General features: G+C 21.2%; 1 protein-coding gene across 12 annotated transcripts in view; it reads right to left on the reverse strand.

Annotated features, from left to right (window-relative positions):
- SpdS (Spermidine Synthase) overlaps positions 1-17290 on the reverse strand; it is a 45436-nt gene that overhangs the window by 3161 nt on the left and 24985 nt on the right. For 9 of the 12 annotated variants that reach the window (XR_016176788.1, XR_016176787.1, XR_016176790.1 and 6 more), the window contains 3 exons: positions 11464-11614; positions 10224-10532; positions 7250-8750 (listed from right to left, as the gene is read on the reverse strand). Coding sequence is in view for 2 of the 12 variants with exons in the window: in XM_015331448.2 (XP_015186934.1) it covers positions 89-318; positions 486-732; positions 827-947; positions 1880-2010 (729 nt within the window). In the remaining 10 variants the exon portion in view is untranslated. Of the gene's footprint in view, positions 1-88; positions 319-485; positions 733-826; positions 948-1879; positions 2056-3749; positions 4564-7249; positions 8751-10223; positions 10533-11463; positions 11615-17290 lie in introns of those variants that run through there. The other 3 variants (XM_015331448.2, XM_015331449.2, XR_016176789.1) reach the window with 3 other exon arrangements.

Raw genomic sequence — 17290 nt, forward strand, 5'->3', positions numbered from 1 at the left:
AAATTGTACAACCAACAAGTTTTTTTTTGAAGTATTTTAAAAAACAAAAATATTTTATATATATATATATATATAGATATATACTTACTGTCCCAAGTCCACCTAATACAAAACCAATTTGTCCTGTTGGATAAGATGGTACTGAAGCGATACAATAATCTACTACTGGGAAAGCAGATTTGCAATGTTTTAAAGTTTGAACTACGTGATCCAAGTTCATCCATGCAGTACCTGCTTGACTACAAACTATACCACCTGGTCTCAATGCTGTTTTCATTAAATTAAAATAAGATTCTTGAAATAGGCATTCTGCTGGACCTACACACACACACACACAAATATATTTCAATTTGAATAAAAACATTATAGAAAAAACTATATATAATATTAATACTTTTATATTGTATATAATATATAATAATAATAATAATAATAATAATAATAATAATAAAAGGTATAATGTTTAAAAAATTGTTCACACATACCAATTGGATCGCTACTGTCTGTAATAATAACGTCGAATTCATTTGAATGTTGTTTCATAAATTCAAACCCATCTCCTACGTTTAACGTAAGTTTAGGATTATCAAATCCAACCCCCATAAAGGGTAAATACTTTTTCGAAACATCAATTACCATAGAATCAATCTCAATTTGTACTATTCTTTCAACACCTGGATGTTTGGCAACTTCCCTTGCAACACCACCATCACCTCCACCAACTATTAAAACCTATTTATAAAAAAAAAGGTTAATAAATAAATTATTAAATAAATGTAAGTGTGTATTAAAGAAAATAAAAAAAGAAACAACATTTTAAACTTACGTTCTTTGGATTAGGGTGACTACACAAAGGAATGAAAGCTATCATCTCTTGATAAGCAAATTCATCCTTTTCTGTGCATTGAATTATACCATCGAGTATCAAAGCTTTCCCATAACTTTTTCTGTATCAATGAAATAATTATGTTATCATTTGAAATATTAATAAAAATAATACAATTTTTTCGATGATATGGTACTTTAATTTGTAAGCAAATTCCTAAAGGATTTCAATGATTTGATTCTAAAATTATTACAGTTTAAATATCGATACTGATAAATTATAATTTAATAATGAATATTATTAAACAAATGATAAATTGAATTTTTAATGTAAATTCTCAACTCTAGAGTTTAATATAATGAATTTATTTTTGCTAGCAATATAATAGAAAGTATAATTACAAATTTATTTGAATTATCATAAAGTGTTTAATAATCTTGCAGATATCAATTCAAACCAAAAAATATCTAATTGTAAGAAAACAGATCTTCTAATTGTTTACGGAACAAAATAATTAGAATTTGTTTAATATGAATTAGTATATAAAGTATTTAACACTTATATTCTAAAACTAATTGACAGAACAAAACTAAAGAACAGCACAATCTTGCAAATAGTATCCCAAATAAATCCCAATTATAAGAACAAGTTTTGTAATTGTTTATGGAACAAAATAAATGGAATTTGTTTAATATGAATTTGCATAAAAAATGTTTAACACTGTTATATTCTAAAACTAATTGACAGAACAAAACTGTAGAACAAAAAGATTTTGCAAATAGTACCCCAAATATATCCACTTATAAGATTAGGTATTCTAATTGTTTAAATAGCAAAACAATTAGAATTTGTCTAATATAAATTAACATATATAGAGTGTTAAACACTGTTAGATTCTAAAACTAATTCATAAAACAAAACTAAAGGACAACAAAACCATGCAAATAGTACCCCAAATATATCCATTTATAAGAACAGGTCTTGTAATTGTTCATCAAACGAAATGATTAGAATTTGTTGAATATAAATTATAAACAAATATTTGTCACTAACGTTTGCAACACCAATACGTCCTGATATTGCGATCTTCCTTGATGTAACGTCTTTTCAACTTCGAGGGACAAGGATACACCAGGCCAAAAGTCGTTTATCTCGCTGAACCAGCCTGTCTTCATTGCATCCATATTTCTTCTACTGTTCTCGATCACGAAAGTATCGTCAGAATTTGTCTGAAAACCGGCGCCAAGAGAAATAATCCCAGTGAACAACTACTACTACTACTACTACTACGTCTCACAAAGTAAAATAAGACAGTCACAATAATTATGCGGTCAAACATGTTTTCATGAGAGAGAGAGAAAAAGCATACGATTCGCGACCGGCTTTTTACATTTACGTGTGTGTAAGTATGCAGTAAATATGTTAAATCTTTTCAATGTATTTTATACATATATACACTTTTATATCTTATATTTATAATTGAATATTTTATAAGAAATAATTATTTCAATATATATATATATATACTTTTTAAATATTTATCTATTAATTTTATTTAATTAATTATTTTAATACGAAAACATTAAATACAACTGAATTAAATGATTATTGTGCGTGTGTGTAATTATTTATTTGTTTAAATAATTTCTTTTTTAAATAATTACTTGATTATACGACTTTAAAATAATTTGTTTAACATTTTATTAGAATTATATTAAATTATTATATAGTATTTTTAAATACACACAGCAGACACATATAGATATTATTAAACGAGTAATACGATAATCAGATTAATCTTCGAATTATAAATTTATTTATAATATATTTATTATATTATTAAATAAATTTAATGACAATATATAATTAAAAATTGATTTTACGTTTAGCAGGCACGTATCATTTTTTTTTTTCAATTGGCAAAATATTTGGAAAAAATATTCATAGGTATATCGATACTTGTTACTTAAATTTCAATGAAAAATAATCAAAAAATACTATATATATATATTGTACCAATTTATATGAAAAAAAAGAGAGAGAGAGAGAGAGAGAGAGAGAAAGAGAAATACTGTAATGCTATAATTTTCGATCAAATGGTTCTATGGTCATACCTTTAACATCCCTTCTGAATTATATCCTATAGAAATAAAGAAAAACGATTCACTTGTTGCATGAAATATTACTGTTGCACATCGGGGATATTCAATTTCGTAAATTCAAAATGCATACTATTTCAATAGAATATAGTTTTACATAAAACAAATATTAATGTCTTATATATAAATATATATATGATTGATCATTCAATGTATAAAATATCATTTCCAAATTTTACAATTTAAATATTAAAACAAATTTAAATTTCATATATTTGTAATAAGAAAAATAATATTTCATATTTATTATTTTTAAATATTTAAATAATATATTATTTATAATGTATTATAATATATTATTATAATATTATAATATATTATATAATATATATAATATATTATATATCAAATTTAAATAATTAAAACAAATTTAAATTTCACAAATTTGTAATAAAAAAAATAATATTTTGCATTTAATATTTTTCAACATATAAATAATATATTATTATTTATAATATTCCATACAAAAATAAATAACAATAAACTAATAACAATATTATATATTATACTTAAATATTTTTAATTTAAATAAACGAAATATTATTATATTATTATTATTATTATATTCTTCCATACCTTTGTAGATCAATCAAAAATAAATATTTTAATAAAAAAACAAAAACAAAATGTATGAATATAAAAATAAATTGTAGAAAAAAAAGTGCAATTTTATTTTAACGCAATAAAATTGTTGTAATGTGTTAACACATATATATCTATATATATATATCTATATCTATATATATTTATGTTAATATACATACATATTATGATAGAAGAAGAGTAACGTTGGCAAGCCAGATTGAAGGACCGAAGAAGACTAACGGACGTATGTACAAGTAACGGCACTTTAAGTGGCAGCACTTTCTCAGCATTAATTCTTGGTTGAGTTGTTATCGGTTCAGCTTGCTCCGTGATAATGATGGTTCAAGCATAAACGAGATAACAAATGAAATGGTAATGTAAAGAGACCGTATTATTATCGCGTTCTCTTCAAATTGAACTTCGTACTTTATAAACCGTACGTGTACGTACAGCTTCTATCATTAATGGACGATGATTACTATAATCAGGATAAATTAATATCACTGATTAAACATATCTTTTATTAATAACAAATCAAGTTCTTTGAAAAATGTTTTTTTTTTTTTTTTTTTTTAAATATAAGACACATTTGAAAAATATATTTAATATTTATTTCATAGGGGTAGTTTCGGGATACGAGTTGAAATAATTGTTTTTGGAAAATGTTTCTACACCCCATCGTATTGGATTGAATTGTTAACCAATTTTTTTTGTTTTCGTTTATATATTTGAAATATTACAATTTAATGTTGAAATGATTTTTATTTTCTTTTTTTTTTTTTTTTTTTAATTTTTTTCAGGTATACGTCGTCAGTTTCTTCTTCTTCGGATACCTAAACCTTCGGAACCATGTGCGATAGTATTACTTCCTTTTATGGTTTGTTTAGGTTTTCAGATAAATGATATCATGTTAGAAATGGTTGAGAAAATAAATGAAAATCTATGATAGAAAATTCATGATGGGAAAGCTATCTTTTTTCTTAAATATACATATTTATCTTTTCATATAAGATATAAGATAATATATATATATATATATACATATATATAATCTGAAAAGATAAACGTAACTTTTTTCATAATTTCAAGATATTTTTATACACGAGTACACACAAGTGTAACAACAAATTTTTAATATATAGAATATATTTTTAAATAATATAATAAATATTACTCTATATAATATAATAATTATATATATATTTATATAATTTTATTTTTTTGTTCTTTGGTTTTTGTTTTTAAATAATATAATATAATTTAATATTTTTTCTATAATATTTAAGAAATTTTTTATTATATATTATATTTTATATAATTATATAGAATATAAAATATAATAAAAAATAATATTATAATATAATATAATATAATTTTATTATATTATAATATATATTAATAAAATTACATATAATAAATATTATTTTATATAATACAATAATTATATATTTATTTTTTTATTTTTTTTGTTTTTGCTTTTAAATAATTTAAGTAATATAATATAATATATTAAATAATAATGTAATATAATATTTTTAAAAATATTTAATATACATATAATATTTTATTATATTTTATATTTTTTACATTTTTATATATATATATATATATATATATATATATATATATATATATGAAAAAATAAAGCAATTGATAAACACAATTTCCTAATAATTTCAATTCTTAATGTATACTCAAATAAAAAAAATAATTTCAATAGAAGATTCTTTGAAATTTTAACAAAAGTGAAGTACAATTAAATTAAGATTAAACCATAGATTAAACCATTTGAACCATTTATCATTTTAACATAAATCATTAAATATTTAAAATAAAAACAAAAATAATTCATCAGTAACTTACCCTTCTCAAGACCCTGGTGTTTTTTCAATACTAGTTCGTACAGATGACCCACGAATAATATTTAATAAAATAACCAAATTCAAATTAACAAAACTACTTTGCAAAATTAAACAAAACAATTTTAAACGTGAAGGGAGACTTTTCCAAACTAACGTAAGTGCTGTCTGGATAAAATGTGATCGCTGTTTCCAGATTTTGTCTATTTTCCTTCTACTTATACTCACCCACCCCTTCCACATTCCATACTGCGTTTATTCTTTTGCATAGCCAATCAGTTTTTTTTTCCTTTTTTTTTCTTTAAAAGATACCATAATTCCTCGTTATTGGATAGAAATACTAACGTCCATGAAACTGATTGGTTTATAGATTTGAAGAAAAAAAAAAAAGAAAATATCAGTTGTATTTCGTTCGATGACTCAGGAAGGTTTCAAGAATTTCCAATGGAATGCTTTTTGTTAAAGGAAGGAAAGTAGGGGAGGGGGAAAAAAATCTTTTAGGTACACATTGTCGTCAAAGAATCAGGGGGGAGAAAAAAAGATGAGGGTTTGATAAAAGTCAAACCTTAGTCCTTAGGGTCTCACAGTATGAACACACACCATGGATCCTCTTCTTCTTCTTCTTCTTATGTTACACGAATTTCTAAACTTCTCAGTAAAGAAAAATGTTGAACGTTGCACATAAATCAAAAACTTCAAAAAAAAATTTTTTAAAAATGTACACAAAACATGAACACATTGATTATCGAAACTTTAAAATTAAAATGTAATTATTAAATTTATAAAAATAATTTATTATTAATTTTTAATTATTAAACTTTCAAAAAATTTAAATTAAATAATCATTTTTAGAAACATTTCATTTATGCACATAGTTTGTAACTTTAAAATTAACATTTAATTATTAAATTTATAAAAATAATTTATTATTAATATTTAATTATTAAACTTTCAAACATTTTAAATTAAATAATCATTTTTAGAAACATTTCATTTATGCACATAGTTTGTAACTTTAAAATTAACATTTAATTATTAAATTTATAAAAATAATTTATTATTAATATTTAATTATTAAACTTTCAAAAATTTTAAATTAAATAATCATTTTTAGAAACATTTCATTTATGCACATAGTTTGTAACTTTAAAATTAACATTTAATTATTAAATATTATATTATATTTAATTAATTAATTTATAAAAATAATTTATTATTAAACTTTCAAACATTTAAAATTAAATAATCATTTAATTTAAAAAAAAAAAACAACATTTCTTTATAATGCACATAGTTCTCGTAATAATTTGATATTTTATTATATCAATCATTATATACAATTATGTCAATTTATATTTATTTTCTTTTATACAAATGTTTCAAAAACAAAAAACAAAAAAGATAAAAATATACATCAAATGTTGTATCACTAATCGTAATAATTTATTATCTTCTTTAAATTCTTTTTCAATTCTTTAAATCATTAACATGAATAATTTTTAATAACATCGATACACAATGTTATTTAATAAATTACTATTCGATAATAATAGTACTGGATTTTCATCGAATTATTATTCAAATGTGAATAGAAATTTTTTGTCTAAAATCAAATCAAATCTATACAATATTTTTTTAGCACCATTATTGTGTTCTTAAAACTACCATATCACTATTATTAAATTACAAATTAAAAATATAACAATTAACACGTTCACTAACATGAACATAAATAACATTTCATTTTCAATTGCATAATTCAGAATTTTTATTATATTTTTACTTTGCTATTCTGCGATATCGCAATTTGTTTAAAAAAAAAAAAAAAGAAAAAAGAGAACAAAAATTTCTTATCTAATTTTTTTACAGTTCATTGAAATTTGTTAATTATCAGTGAACATGTTAAAGTTACACACACGTTATTATCGGTGTATGCTAAAGAAATAAATTACATAATGTTAAGTAACGATATAAAATTAAAATATATACATATACATAATATATATATATATATTTACTATATATAGATTTTGTTTATATATAAACTCTTCCATTCTCTCTCTTTCACTTTCATTATAAAAAAAAAAAAGTACTAATCCTATTTTAATAAGACTATCTTATAACTATGAATAAGGCTAAAATCGAAAGCACGTGTTATTTCTATCTAAGGACACTTTGCAGAAAGATGTATAATAAATATATCAAATAAAATATACGTATAGTTCAGGGGGTCGGCAACCTGCGGCTCGCGAGCCACATGCAGCTCTTCGGATGTGAAACTGCGACTCTTTGGATGTGAAACTGCGAATTCCTTAGTTAAAAGAGTTAAAAAATCGTTTTGAATCGATTAACGAAGATTAGGCCCTGATGAATAAATAGATTAGTTTTTTTTATTTTTTTTTTTATCCAAAAACTAACTTTATTTATGCTAGTACTATTTATTGTTGGGAAGAAAAAATTGCGGTGGCTGTGAAAAAACTTTGAAATTTTGTAAATCGTAATTTTTGGCACTTCCGACTCAAAAGGTTGCCGTATACCCCTGGTATAGTTATTTGTTAATAATATTTTTTTAAAAATAATATCTCTCGAACATCATGGACACCACCATTACAGAGTAATTATGGTATTTTTTTTTTTTTACTGCCTGTGTACTTGTAAATGAAAAATTTGTTCTACGTATATACATTTATTAACATTTAAAATTATTTTTTATTTTTTTTTCATTAAAATTGACCGTGTGTATTTTTATTAATTTAAGATTGAAAAAATAATACTCTTGTAATTGTTTGAAATATCCAAAAAAAAAAAAAAAAGAAAAAAAGAAATAAATAAATAAAAAATTAAATCTCCAGACAATTGACAATGTGTGTTAATGTGCGTGTTTCGTATTAAAAAGTCTTTGATAATAAATTCACGCGTATTTTGTATAACAAAAATTTATCTTAATGTAATATCACGAAAAAATATATCAAAGACAATTTTTTGTTTAAAGATAAAAAAAAAGTTTGTTTTAACATTAATAAATATGACAAATTATGAAAATAGTGTCCATCGACAGTAATCAGATGAAGGATTGTGAGAATTGAGAGGAATAGGAGCTGGTAACGTGATCACACAATTGAATTAATCATCTTGAATACCAATGATAGAGAAAAACAAAAAAAAACAAAAAAAACAAACAAACTTTCGATAGAATTCATCCACACATCGTTAAAAATTCTTCGATCGAGTGATGTGTTCGTGTTGAATTTTCCCCCATTACGTAGGAACAATAGAATTGAAGGTTTTATTCATCGATACGTTCCTTTTTCCTCTTGGTATCTGTCAAATTCAGATAAATTTATAATAATATCATTATCTGTTATCTGCTTGTTGAATACACAAATTTGTAATCGTTAATAAATTTACAGATTGGTCAATAAGTTTATATCAAAATTTTTGTATATTTTTTATTATATGGTCAAATAAATAAAAATTGTTTTAAAAGATTTTCTTGACACAAATTGTTAATATTTTATATTCAGGTATAATAGTAATTTTGTTTAATTAAATAAAGAATCATTTAATATGCAAATATTTGTAAAATTATATTTAAAAAATATATATATAGTTTTATTATTAAGTTATAATTTTATTGAATAATTAATTTACTTTTTCTTTTTAATATATTTTACGATTGTAATAAAATATTGTTATTTTTTTTTTTGGATAGCAAAATTGTTAATATTTTATATACAATTATAGAATAATTAACTATGCAAATATTTATAAAATTATATCTACTAAAATATATATTTTAAATATTTTATTATTAAGTTGTAATTAAATATTAACCTTTGCTTACCACCCTTCATGGGGTAACACACTTACCACACCCAAAAATTGTTATAAAAAAGAAACCATTGCATAGATTTACTTCAACCTTTTTTTGTACACTTCTTTAATACTTACTTAATAAGACTATACAGGTTTTATAACTTTAAATTAAATTTAAATATGTTTAAAAAATGATCAAATTTGAACAATTGAGAAAAATGACGACTCAAGTTGCAAAAAAGGTCGTCTGGGTCTTGTGGATCACGTGTGATAAGTAAAGGTTAAAAATCTTTACTATTTTCTTTTTAAAATACAATATTTAATATTTAAATGAAAACAACATTAATATTTTGTCCTGTAAAAAATTGCAACATTCAATTATTGACCAATCCGAATAATAATTCATATAATATTATACTATATGAAATAATATACATAAATACGATAACACATTACCTCTGTATAATATGACATATGTAGTTTAAACCAAACTTCGTAATAATATGTTTGATTCCTGGTCGATTATTCATAAAACAACCAAGAATATCAAACATATCTCACGAAAATTGGCATTGAATTTTGTCAACAATCGAATCATCATCATCAGTTTCATCCTATCATGAAATATAATACATTGATAAAATAAAATAATCAAATATTATCCTACAGGATTATATGTTTATCTCATATCTTGAAAATCTATTTTAACTTAAAAAAAATAAAACAAAAATCCTCATTCAAAATATTCTCTTCTGACGCGTATCACAAAAACAACATTTGTATTTTTTAATAAATTATAATAAAACATAATAAAATTATTATAAATAATATCAGTAAAAATAGTCTCTTGTCATTTTAAACATTGTAAAATTAAAAATATAATAAATAATTAACAATGAACTAAATTTAAATAAAATAAGAGCAACACACATATTTATTAATTTATTTATTAATATAAATAATATAAATAATACTCACTCAAATGGAAAACTATGCAACGTTTCGCATAATCAATGTAAAATTAGAACAGCAATCACAATCCTTTCCTCTTGTTCCTTATTATTATTGTCATTTCTTCTTCTTCTTCTTCTTCTTATTATTATTCAAGGTAGTTTCCAAAAATAAAAAAAGAAAACAGGAAAATAAAAATAATCATAATTAAAATTAAACAGGCTGTTTTTCGCAAAGTGAATCATCTCGTGACCAGGCTGGTGATGGTCGAAAGTAAGGCACGTTGCGATTTCGAACAAGGACGGACGGATGACACTTTTCATTGGTGCACCTAATCTTTAACAAAAACATTTGATTTATATTAATAATAATATTAACAAATAATATCGTTCTAATAAATAAAGCTATTTTTAATTGTTAATAATTATTTCTCTCTCTCTCTCTCAAACTTCAATATTATTGTTCGTGATTTAATTGAAATGAATATAATTAAGTATAAAATAATAATTGAATTAAAGTAACGTTAAATAATTGCAATATAATATGTTGAACCTAAATTAAATATCACATTCATTCATTTATTAATAATTAAATTCAATACAAATTTATAGTCAAAGTTAATAATATTTAAATGTGTTATGATAATTATTTAATCATATTTTACGATAAACAATGATTTTGCACGTAATATCTATTTACGAATTTAATTTATATTGAAAAATATCGACACATTTTGTTTTATCGATTGAATTATTAAAAAATCAATTTAATATTGATACTTTACATTTTGACTAATTTATCAATGAAAATAAAAGATAAATTAATAAAGAATATTACAATTATGTGCCCATAATTATGAAAGTGGTCTAATGGTAAATGAACACATGAACAACACATGAACACTATATGAATTCTACACAATATTGAAATAACAAACATTATCTAACGATTCATTTTTGATAATATCGTTTTGAAAATTACATTGAATTTATTTAGTTTATAATAATGTAATGTGTACTAATTAATAAACTCATTTTTTATTAATTTTGACTTACATTACGACCACTTTCATAATTATGGGGTTGATATATTATAAAATATATAATTCACGATTCCATATTACGATAGTTTATAATTATATATTATATATTTTATAATTTATTTATTAATCTATCTATAAATATATCTATAAAAACTAATAAGTTATCTAACCCATTAGATAAATTATTTATCTAATTATTAATAATAAATTCGTGTAAATACTCACGTTTAATTGTGCTGTATTTTATTCGTTTATATTTTGAAGCTTTCTTTCGATACGAAAAAACATTGTCGAAGTATTCTATGTGTGTAGTAGTTTTAACCAGGATTGAATATGGTTGTCATCGTAATTATCCAGATCTCGGTTCGATGGTTTTCTATAAAAAAAAAGAAAAATATAGAAAAATGTTTCAGTATTTGATGAAAATACTGTTTCAGTATTTTGATGAAAATGACAGATAAGAAAAATCATATTAAAATTCTATGGTGTTTTTAGTTTATCCAAAAAAAAATTATAATACTTGTTCATTTTTATGATTTAATAAATATCCATTTATTAATAAATAAATTGTATAAATTAGTGAATAGATTTGATAAATTATTTAATTATTTAATTATTTAGTAAATAGATTTTTATTTGATTTATTTTACTTGCTAACTTTTGCAACACGATTTCTCTACGTGTGTATTTTTTTTTTTTTTTTTTTTTTACCTCTATTTCGAATTTGTATTTTTTCTCTCTCTCTCTCTCTCTCTCTTTTTTTTTCTCTCTCGTTGAGTATCATAGTTACAGATAGAATTCTTTGGTTGCATACAAAAATCTGATACGTGACAAACAGTAACTTTCTGAGATATTACCTTACAAAGTTTCCAGCATTCTACGTTGTATTATATTTTTCACAAAAGAAAAAAATAGAAAAAACTACGAACACGTAATATTCATTAATAATAAAATTCTAAACATTCCCGTGAGATTATATTTAAAAAAAAAAAAAAATTATTAAATTTAAATCATATTTAAATATATTTATTAATTAATATTATTTTATTTATTATATTTCAAATGGATAACATGAATTCTTTACTGTAAAATACGCTTACTCGTTTTACGCTAACTTAGCACACACACACACAGTCTCTTTTTTTTTTTTTTGTAAAAAAGTTTAAACTCATAATAACAAAATAAATTTGTAAATGAAAAAAAAAAAGAAATTGTTTCATTTCACTGATAATTCTCGTATCAAAAACATTTATATTTATTTATAAAAATATTCCTATAGAAACTAAAAAAAAAAAAACCTTGTAAAATAATATATATATATATATATATATATATATATATCATTGCAGTATATTGAATTAAATGTAAAATATGAATTTTTTTCAAATTTTTTTTCCATTTTTTTTCCTTCCCTTTTTATTATTTTTTTTTTTTTTTTTTTTTTTTAAATTCGTACGATACGAAGAGAAGTACTTCGGTATCGTTTTAATTTTCGTATGAAAAACGTTTTGAAAGTGAATACAGGAGACCTTTAAAACACGATTGGCTGGAATTTTTCGGGTAACACCAACACCACGAGTATCAAAGTTGAATATCAAAATGGTTTGAACGTTTAAAAAAAAAAAAAAATCTATTTCTTTTTTTGTTCACATTTTCCTTTTTTTCCTTTCTGGTTTAAAATCGGAAAAAGAAAATCGATATATGGAGAGAATGAATTGTATCCTGTAAAAAATTAGAGAAAGAGAATGATAAAGAGAGATGAAATATATATATATAGAAAGAAAGTAGTCGATATTAAATTTGTGGAAAAAGAATAGAAAAAAAACGAATTAAAAACAGATTCATACTGTTAAAGAGACAAAACCACCAACATGGAATTATTTATATACATTCTATCTAAATATATATAAATATGTATCAACAAATAATAAATATTAAATATTAATAAATATTAAAATCATAAATATTAATAATATACTAAATATTATTATATAACTTATATATAATAATTTTAATATTATTATAAATATTATATATTAAAATTAAATAAAAATTAAATATATATATTTCAAATAGTAAATAATATATATTAAAATTATAAATACTAATATATATTTTATATAATAATTTTAGTATTATTATAAATATAATAATATATATTTATTAATAATAATAATAATAATAATATATTATTATTATTATATTAAAAATGGAAGAATATTTGATTATATAATATTAAATTGTATTCTCTCTTGAAACGAATTAAATTTAATCATCGATCGTAACAAAATTCTACCGATGATGACACGTGCCTTTAACGAAGATTGGAAAATCGATTGAACGGTGTCGACAACGACAGCTTTATATATATATATATATATTTTTTTTTCTTTTTTCTATTTTCTTTTTTTTTATTGGTCGCCTAGAAAGAAAGAAAGAGTGAGAAATAGAATGAGAGAAGCATCGATAACATCTTAGCCGACTACAAAAGGCTTCTTTCGTGCTGTCGTTGGAAAATAACCACTCTGCATCTATCTATTCACTCTGAACACAAACGAAATCAAATTTTAATATATAAAGATATAAAAAAAAAAAATAAAAAAGAATTAAAAAAAAAAAAAACGTGAGAAATACTTGCTCCATATTTTTAAACATATCAAATCAAACGGTATATTAATATTTTATTTATTATACGAATTATTATTTTCAATTTGATAATTGAAAAGTATTTCTATATTTTTTGTTATTAATAGAAATTTTCTATCTGGTTAATTTTTTTATAGGAAATATTCTATAATATATTATACATATATTATATTATATAAATATTTTATTTATTAAACGAATGCTTTTTTTTTTATTATTATTTTATTTTTAGAAGCAAAAGAATTTCAACTTTGTAATATAAAGTATTTGTATTTTTTGTTATTGATTAAAATTTTCTATTTGGTTATTTTATATGTGAAATATAATATATAATATATTATATTATTTAAATAATATATATATATATATATATATATATATATATATATATATATATATATATATATATTATAATTTAAAAATTATATTTATTAATTATCTTAAATTATATTATATGAAATATATATATATATAAATGAAATAATATATACGAATTATAATATAATTTAAAATATATTTATATAAATTATATTTATTAATTAATTTAAATTATATTATATGAAATTTAATATATTTTATAATATATTTTAATAATAACATATATTATAAAATAAAAATATAAATATATAATAATTTAGAGTTTTTTTTTAAGTAAATCTGACTGATTGAAAATCTCCAATAAAAAGTATTTTTATTTATTATTATTAATAACAATTTTCTATCTAATTATATTTTTTATATAAAACATAAGATAATATATAATATTATATATATATATAATAATTTAGTTTCTATTTTGGATAAATCTGACCGATTGAATATCTTCACGATAATATCTCGTATTTTCGCGGTAGGAAAACGTGCCTGTTTTACAAAGAGCAATAGGGATAATCCAAATGCCATTCGATCCCAAGGGGTCATTCAATTATGGGATCCGTTTTTTCAATTACCTATCTATACAAACATACTTTTTATCTATATATATATATATATATAACACTTTGTGAAATCAATTAATTCAAATGACAGGATTATTAGGTGGTTCGTAAAGTTGTCTCGTTTTTCTCTTGTAAAAATGAAGATAATTTTTGTTTCGAAGTTAAAAATTACTAGTTTTAATGTACGAAATAATAAAATTCTTTTAACATAAATTAAAAGAAACTCCTTTTAGTTATTTTCATTAAAATCTAGGAGTTTTCACGATTTAATTGTATTATATATATATATATATATACGTATATATATGTATTACATATATATCATGATGAAAGGAGAAGGTTATAGAAAATATAATTCTGAATATATATATATATATATATATAGATGTTACGCCTATGTGAACTTCTACCCTTAAATGTTGCTTGGCAACGGGGATCCCTGACTGTGTCAAACTCGAGCACGAGCAACCCCTACCCACCACTTTGCAACCATCCCTTCTAACTGAACCCCTCCTTTTTCTCTCTCTCTCTCTCATACACAGATACACAGATACACACACGCATACATAGAATGGATACGATACGGGCAAGTTATTCTCAGGGCAATCGCAATAATGTAAAGATTCTCGATTTCATGCGTTAGATCGGAAAATGTTGCATAAGGGATTGCATCAAAGGGGTTACCATTGCGTCAAGGTTACGTACCATAATTTCGTTTAATATTTTAAGATGAATCAAAAGTTCTTGCATTTTGTATCTGTGTGTGTATATGTGTGTGATTTTTTTCGGATAGTGTAACTTTGTTTTTTGTTTTTGGAAAAGTCAATCAAATTCTTTTATACATGGGAGTGAAATATATTGATATATATATATATATATATATATATATTATAATTATATATTATATTATATAATATACTATAATTATTTCTATATTATAATATATATTCTATATTAATATATATTATATAATATATTTTATATATATATATTATAATATATTAAAATATTATAATTATTTAATTATATGATATATTATATAATTATTTCAATTAATTTCTTTATAAATGATATATTTTAATTTATAATTAATTAATTATTATTAAATTTATCTATTATCAATCTATTAACAATTATTAATAAAATTATATATTTTTATTTTTATTAATATAAATATAGAAGAATTTAAATATAAATATATATATATATATGTATATAATATTTATTATATAATTAATAAATATATTAATATAAATAGAAGAATTATTTTAATAAAGAATTATTTTAATATATATATATATATATATATATATATATATATATATATATATATATATATATATCAAGGAAATTTGAATGTTTGTATTTGATATTCTATGTGAGTGATGTCAATTTATATCGATGTAAAAGAAAAATCCCTTCGCAAAACTTTCCTTGAATATATTATCAAGTATAGGAAAGTTTAGAAAAATGGAGAAGAGGGAAGATAAAAAGTGAAAAATCTTATTACGGATGGAAAAAAAGAAAACCTTTTTCGTATAAATAGAAAGACAAACCTTTCTTCGTATTTATCTTTTTTTTTTTTTAAGCAAGAGTCAACCAAGATTTATCGATCACGTGTCGAGTTATGTTGTTAATTTTCTCACGTAATTCATTATTAGAGTTTGTCGAGAGTATTTTTTGTTTTTTTTTTTTGGTTTCTTTTCTTCTAAAAACTTTCGTAAATTACAATCGAACGAGAGAGTCTCGAGAGAGATAGAGAGAGAGAGAGAGAGAGAGAGAGAGAGAGAGAGATTCGATTTACTTTTTACTTAAACTTTTATTAAAATCATCTAACACAAAATAAGATTTGATTTCAAGTTTACTCGTATTTTGCACTATTAACTGTAATATTTGTTTTTAATATTGAAAATAATATTTACGATCTCTCTTATCATTTTTATAATATTATTAGAAAATATATTAATATTAATATATAAATAAAAGAATTATTTTAATAAAGAACAATGAAAGATATTAAAACGTAATACGTTAAAAAGTAAAAAGAACTAATTAAATATTAATTGAATATATTTTGCAGAGATAAATTAAATAAATACACGCTAATAATTTAATTTATTTAATCATTTAATCAGGTATTTCCTATCTGTGTTTATTCACCCCCCCCCCACCGATTGATAATATTTACTAATTATATATTACGTTAAAATTTGAAAAGAATTAAATAGAAATAAATATTATATTATATTTTTTATACTTTAAAAAGTCTAGTAATTTTTATATAACCTTAAAATTGAAAAATATTAAATAACAAAATTAAATACGAATATTATTATATTGTTATAAAAGTCTATTAATTTTTTTTATATTAAGTTACAATTGAAAAATATTAAATAAAAATGAATATTATTATACTGTCATACCTTAAAATGTCTATTAATTTTTATATAACTTTTAAAATTGAAAAA

This window comes from Polistes dominula, unplaced genomic scaffold, assembly GCF_049000335.1.
Source record: "Polistes dominula isolate Pdom_NZ unplaced genomic scaffold, Pdom_raw_medaka scaffold_35, whole genome shotgun sequence".
NCBI lineage: Eukaryota > Metazoa > Arthropoda > Insecta > Hymenoptera > Vespidae > Polistes > Polistes dominula.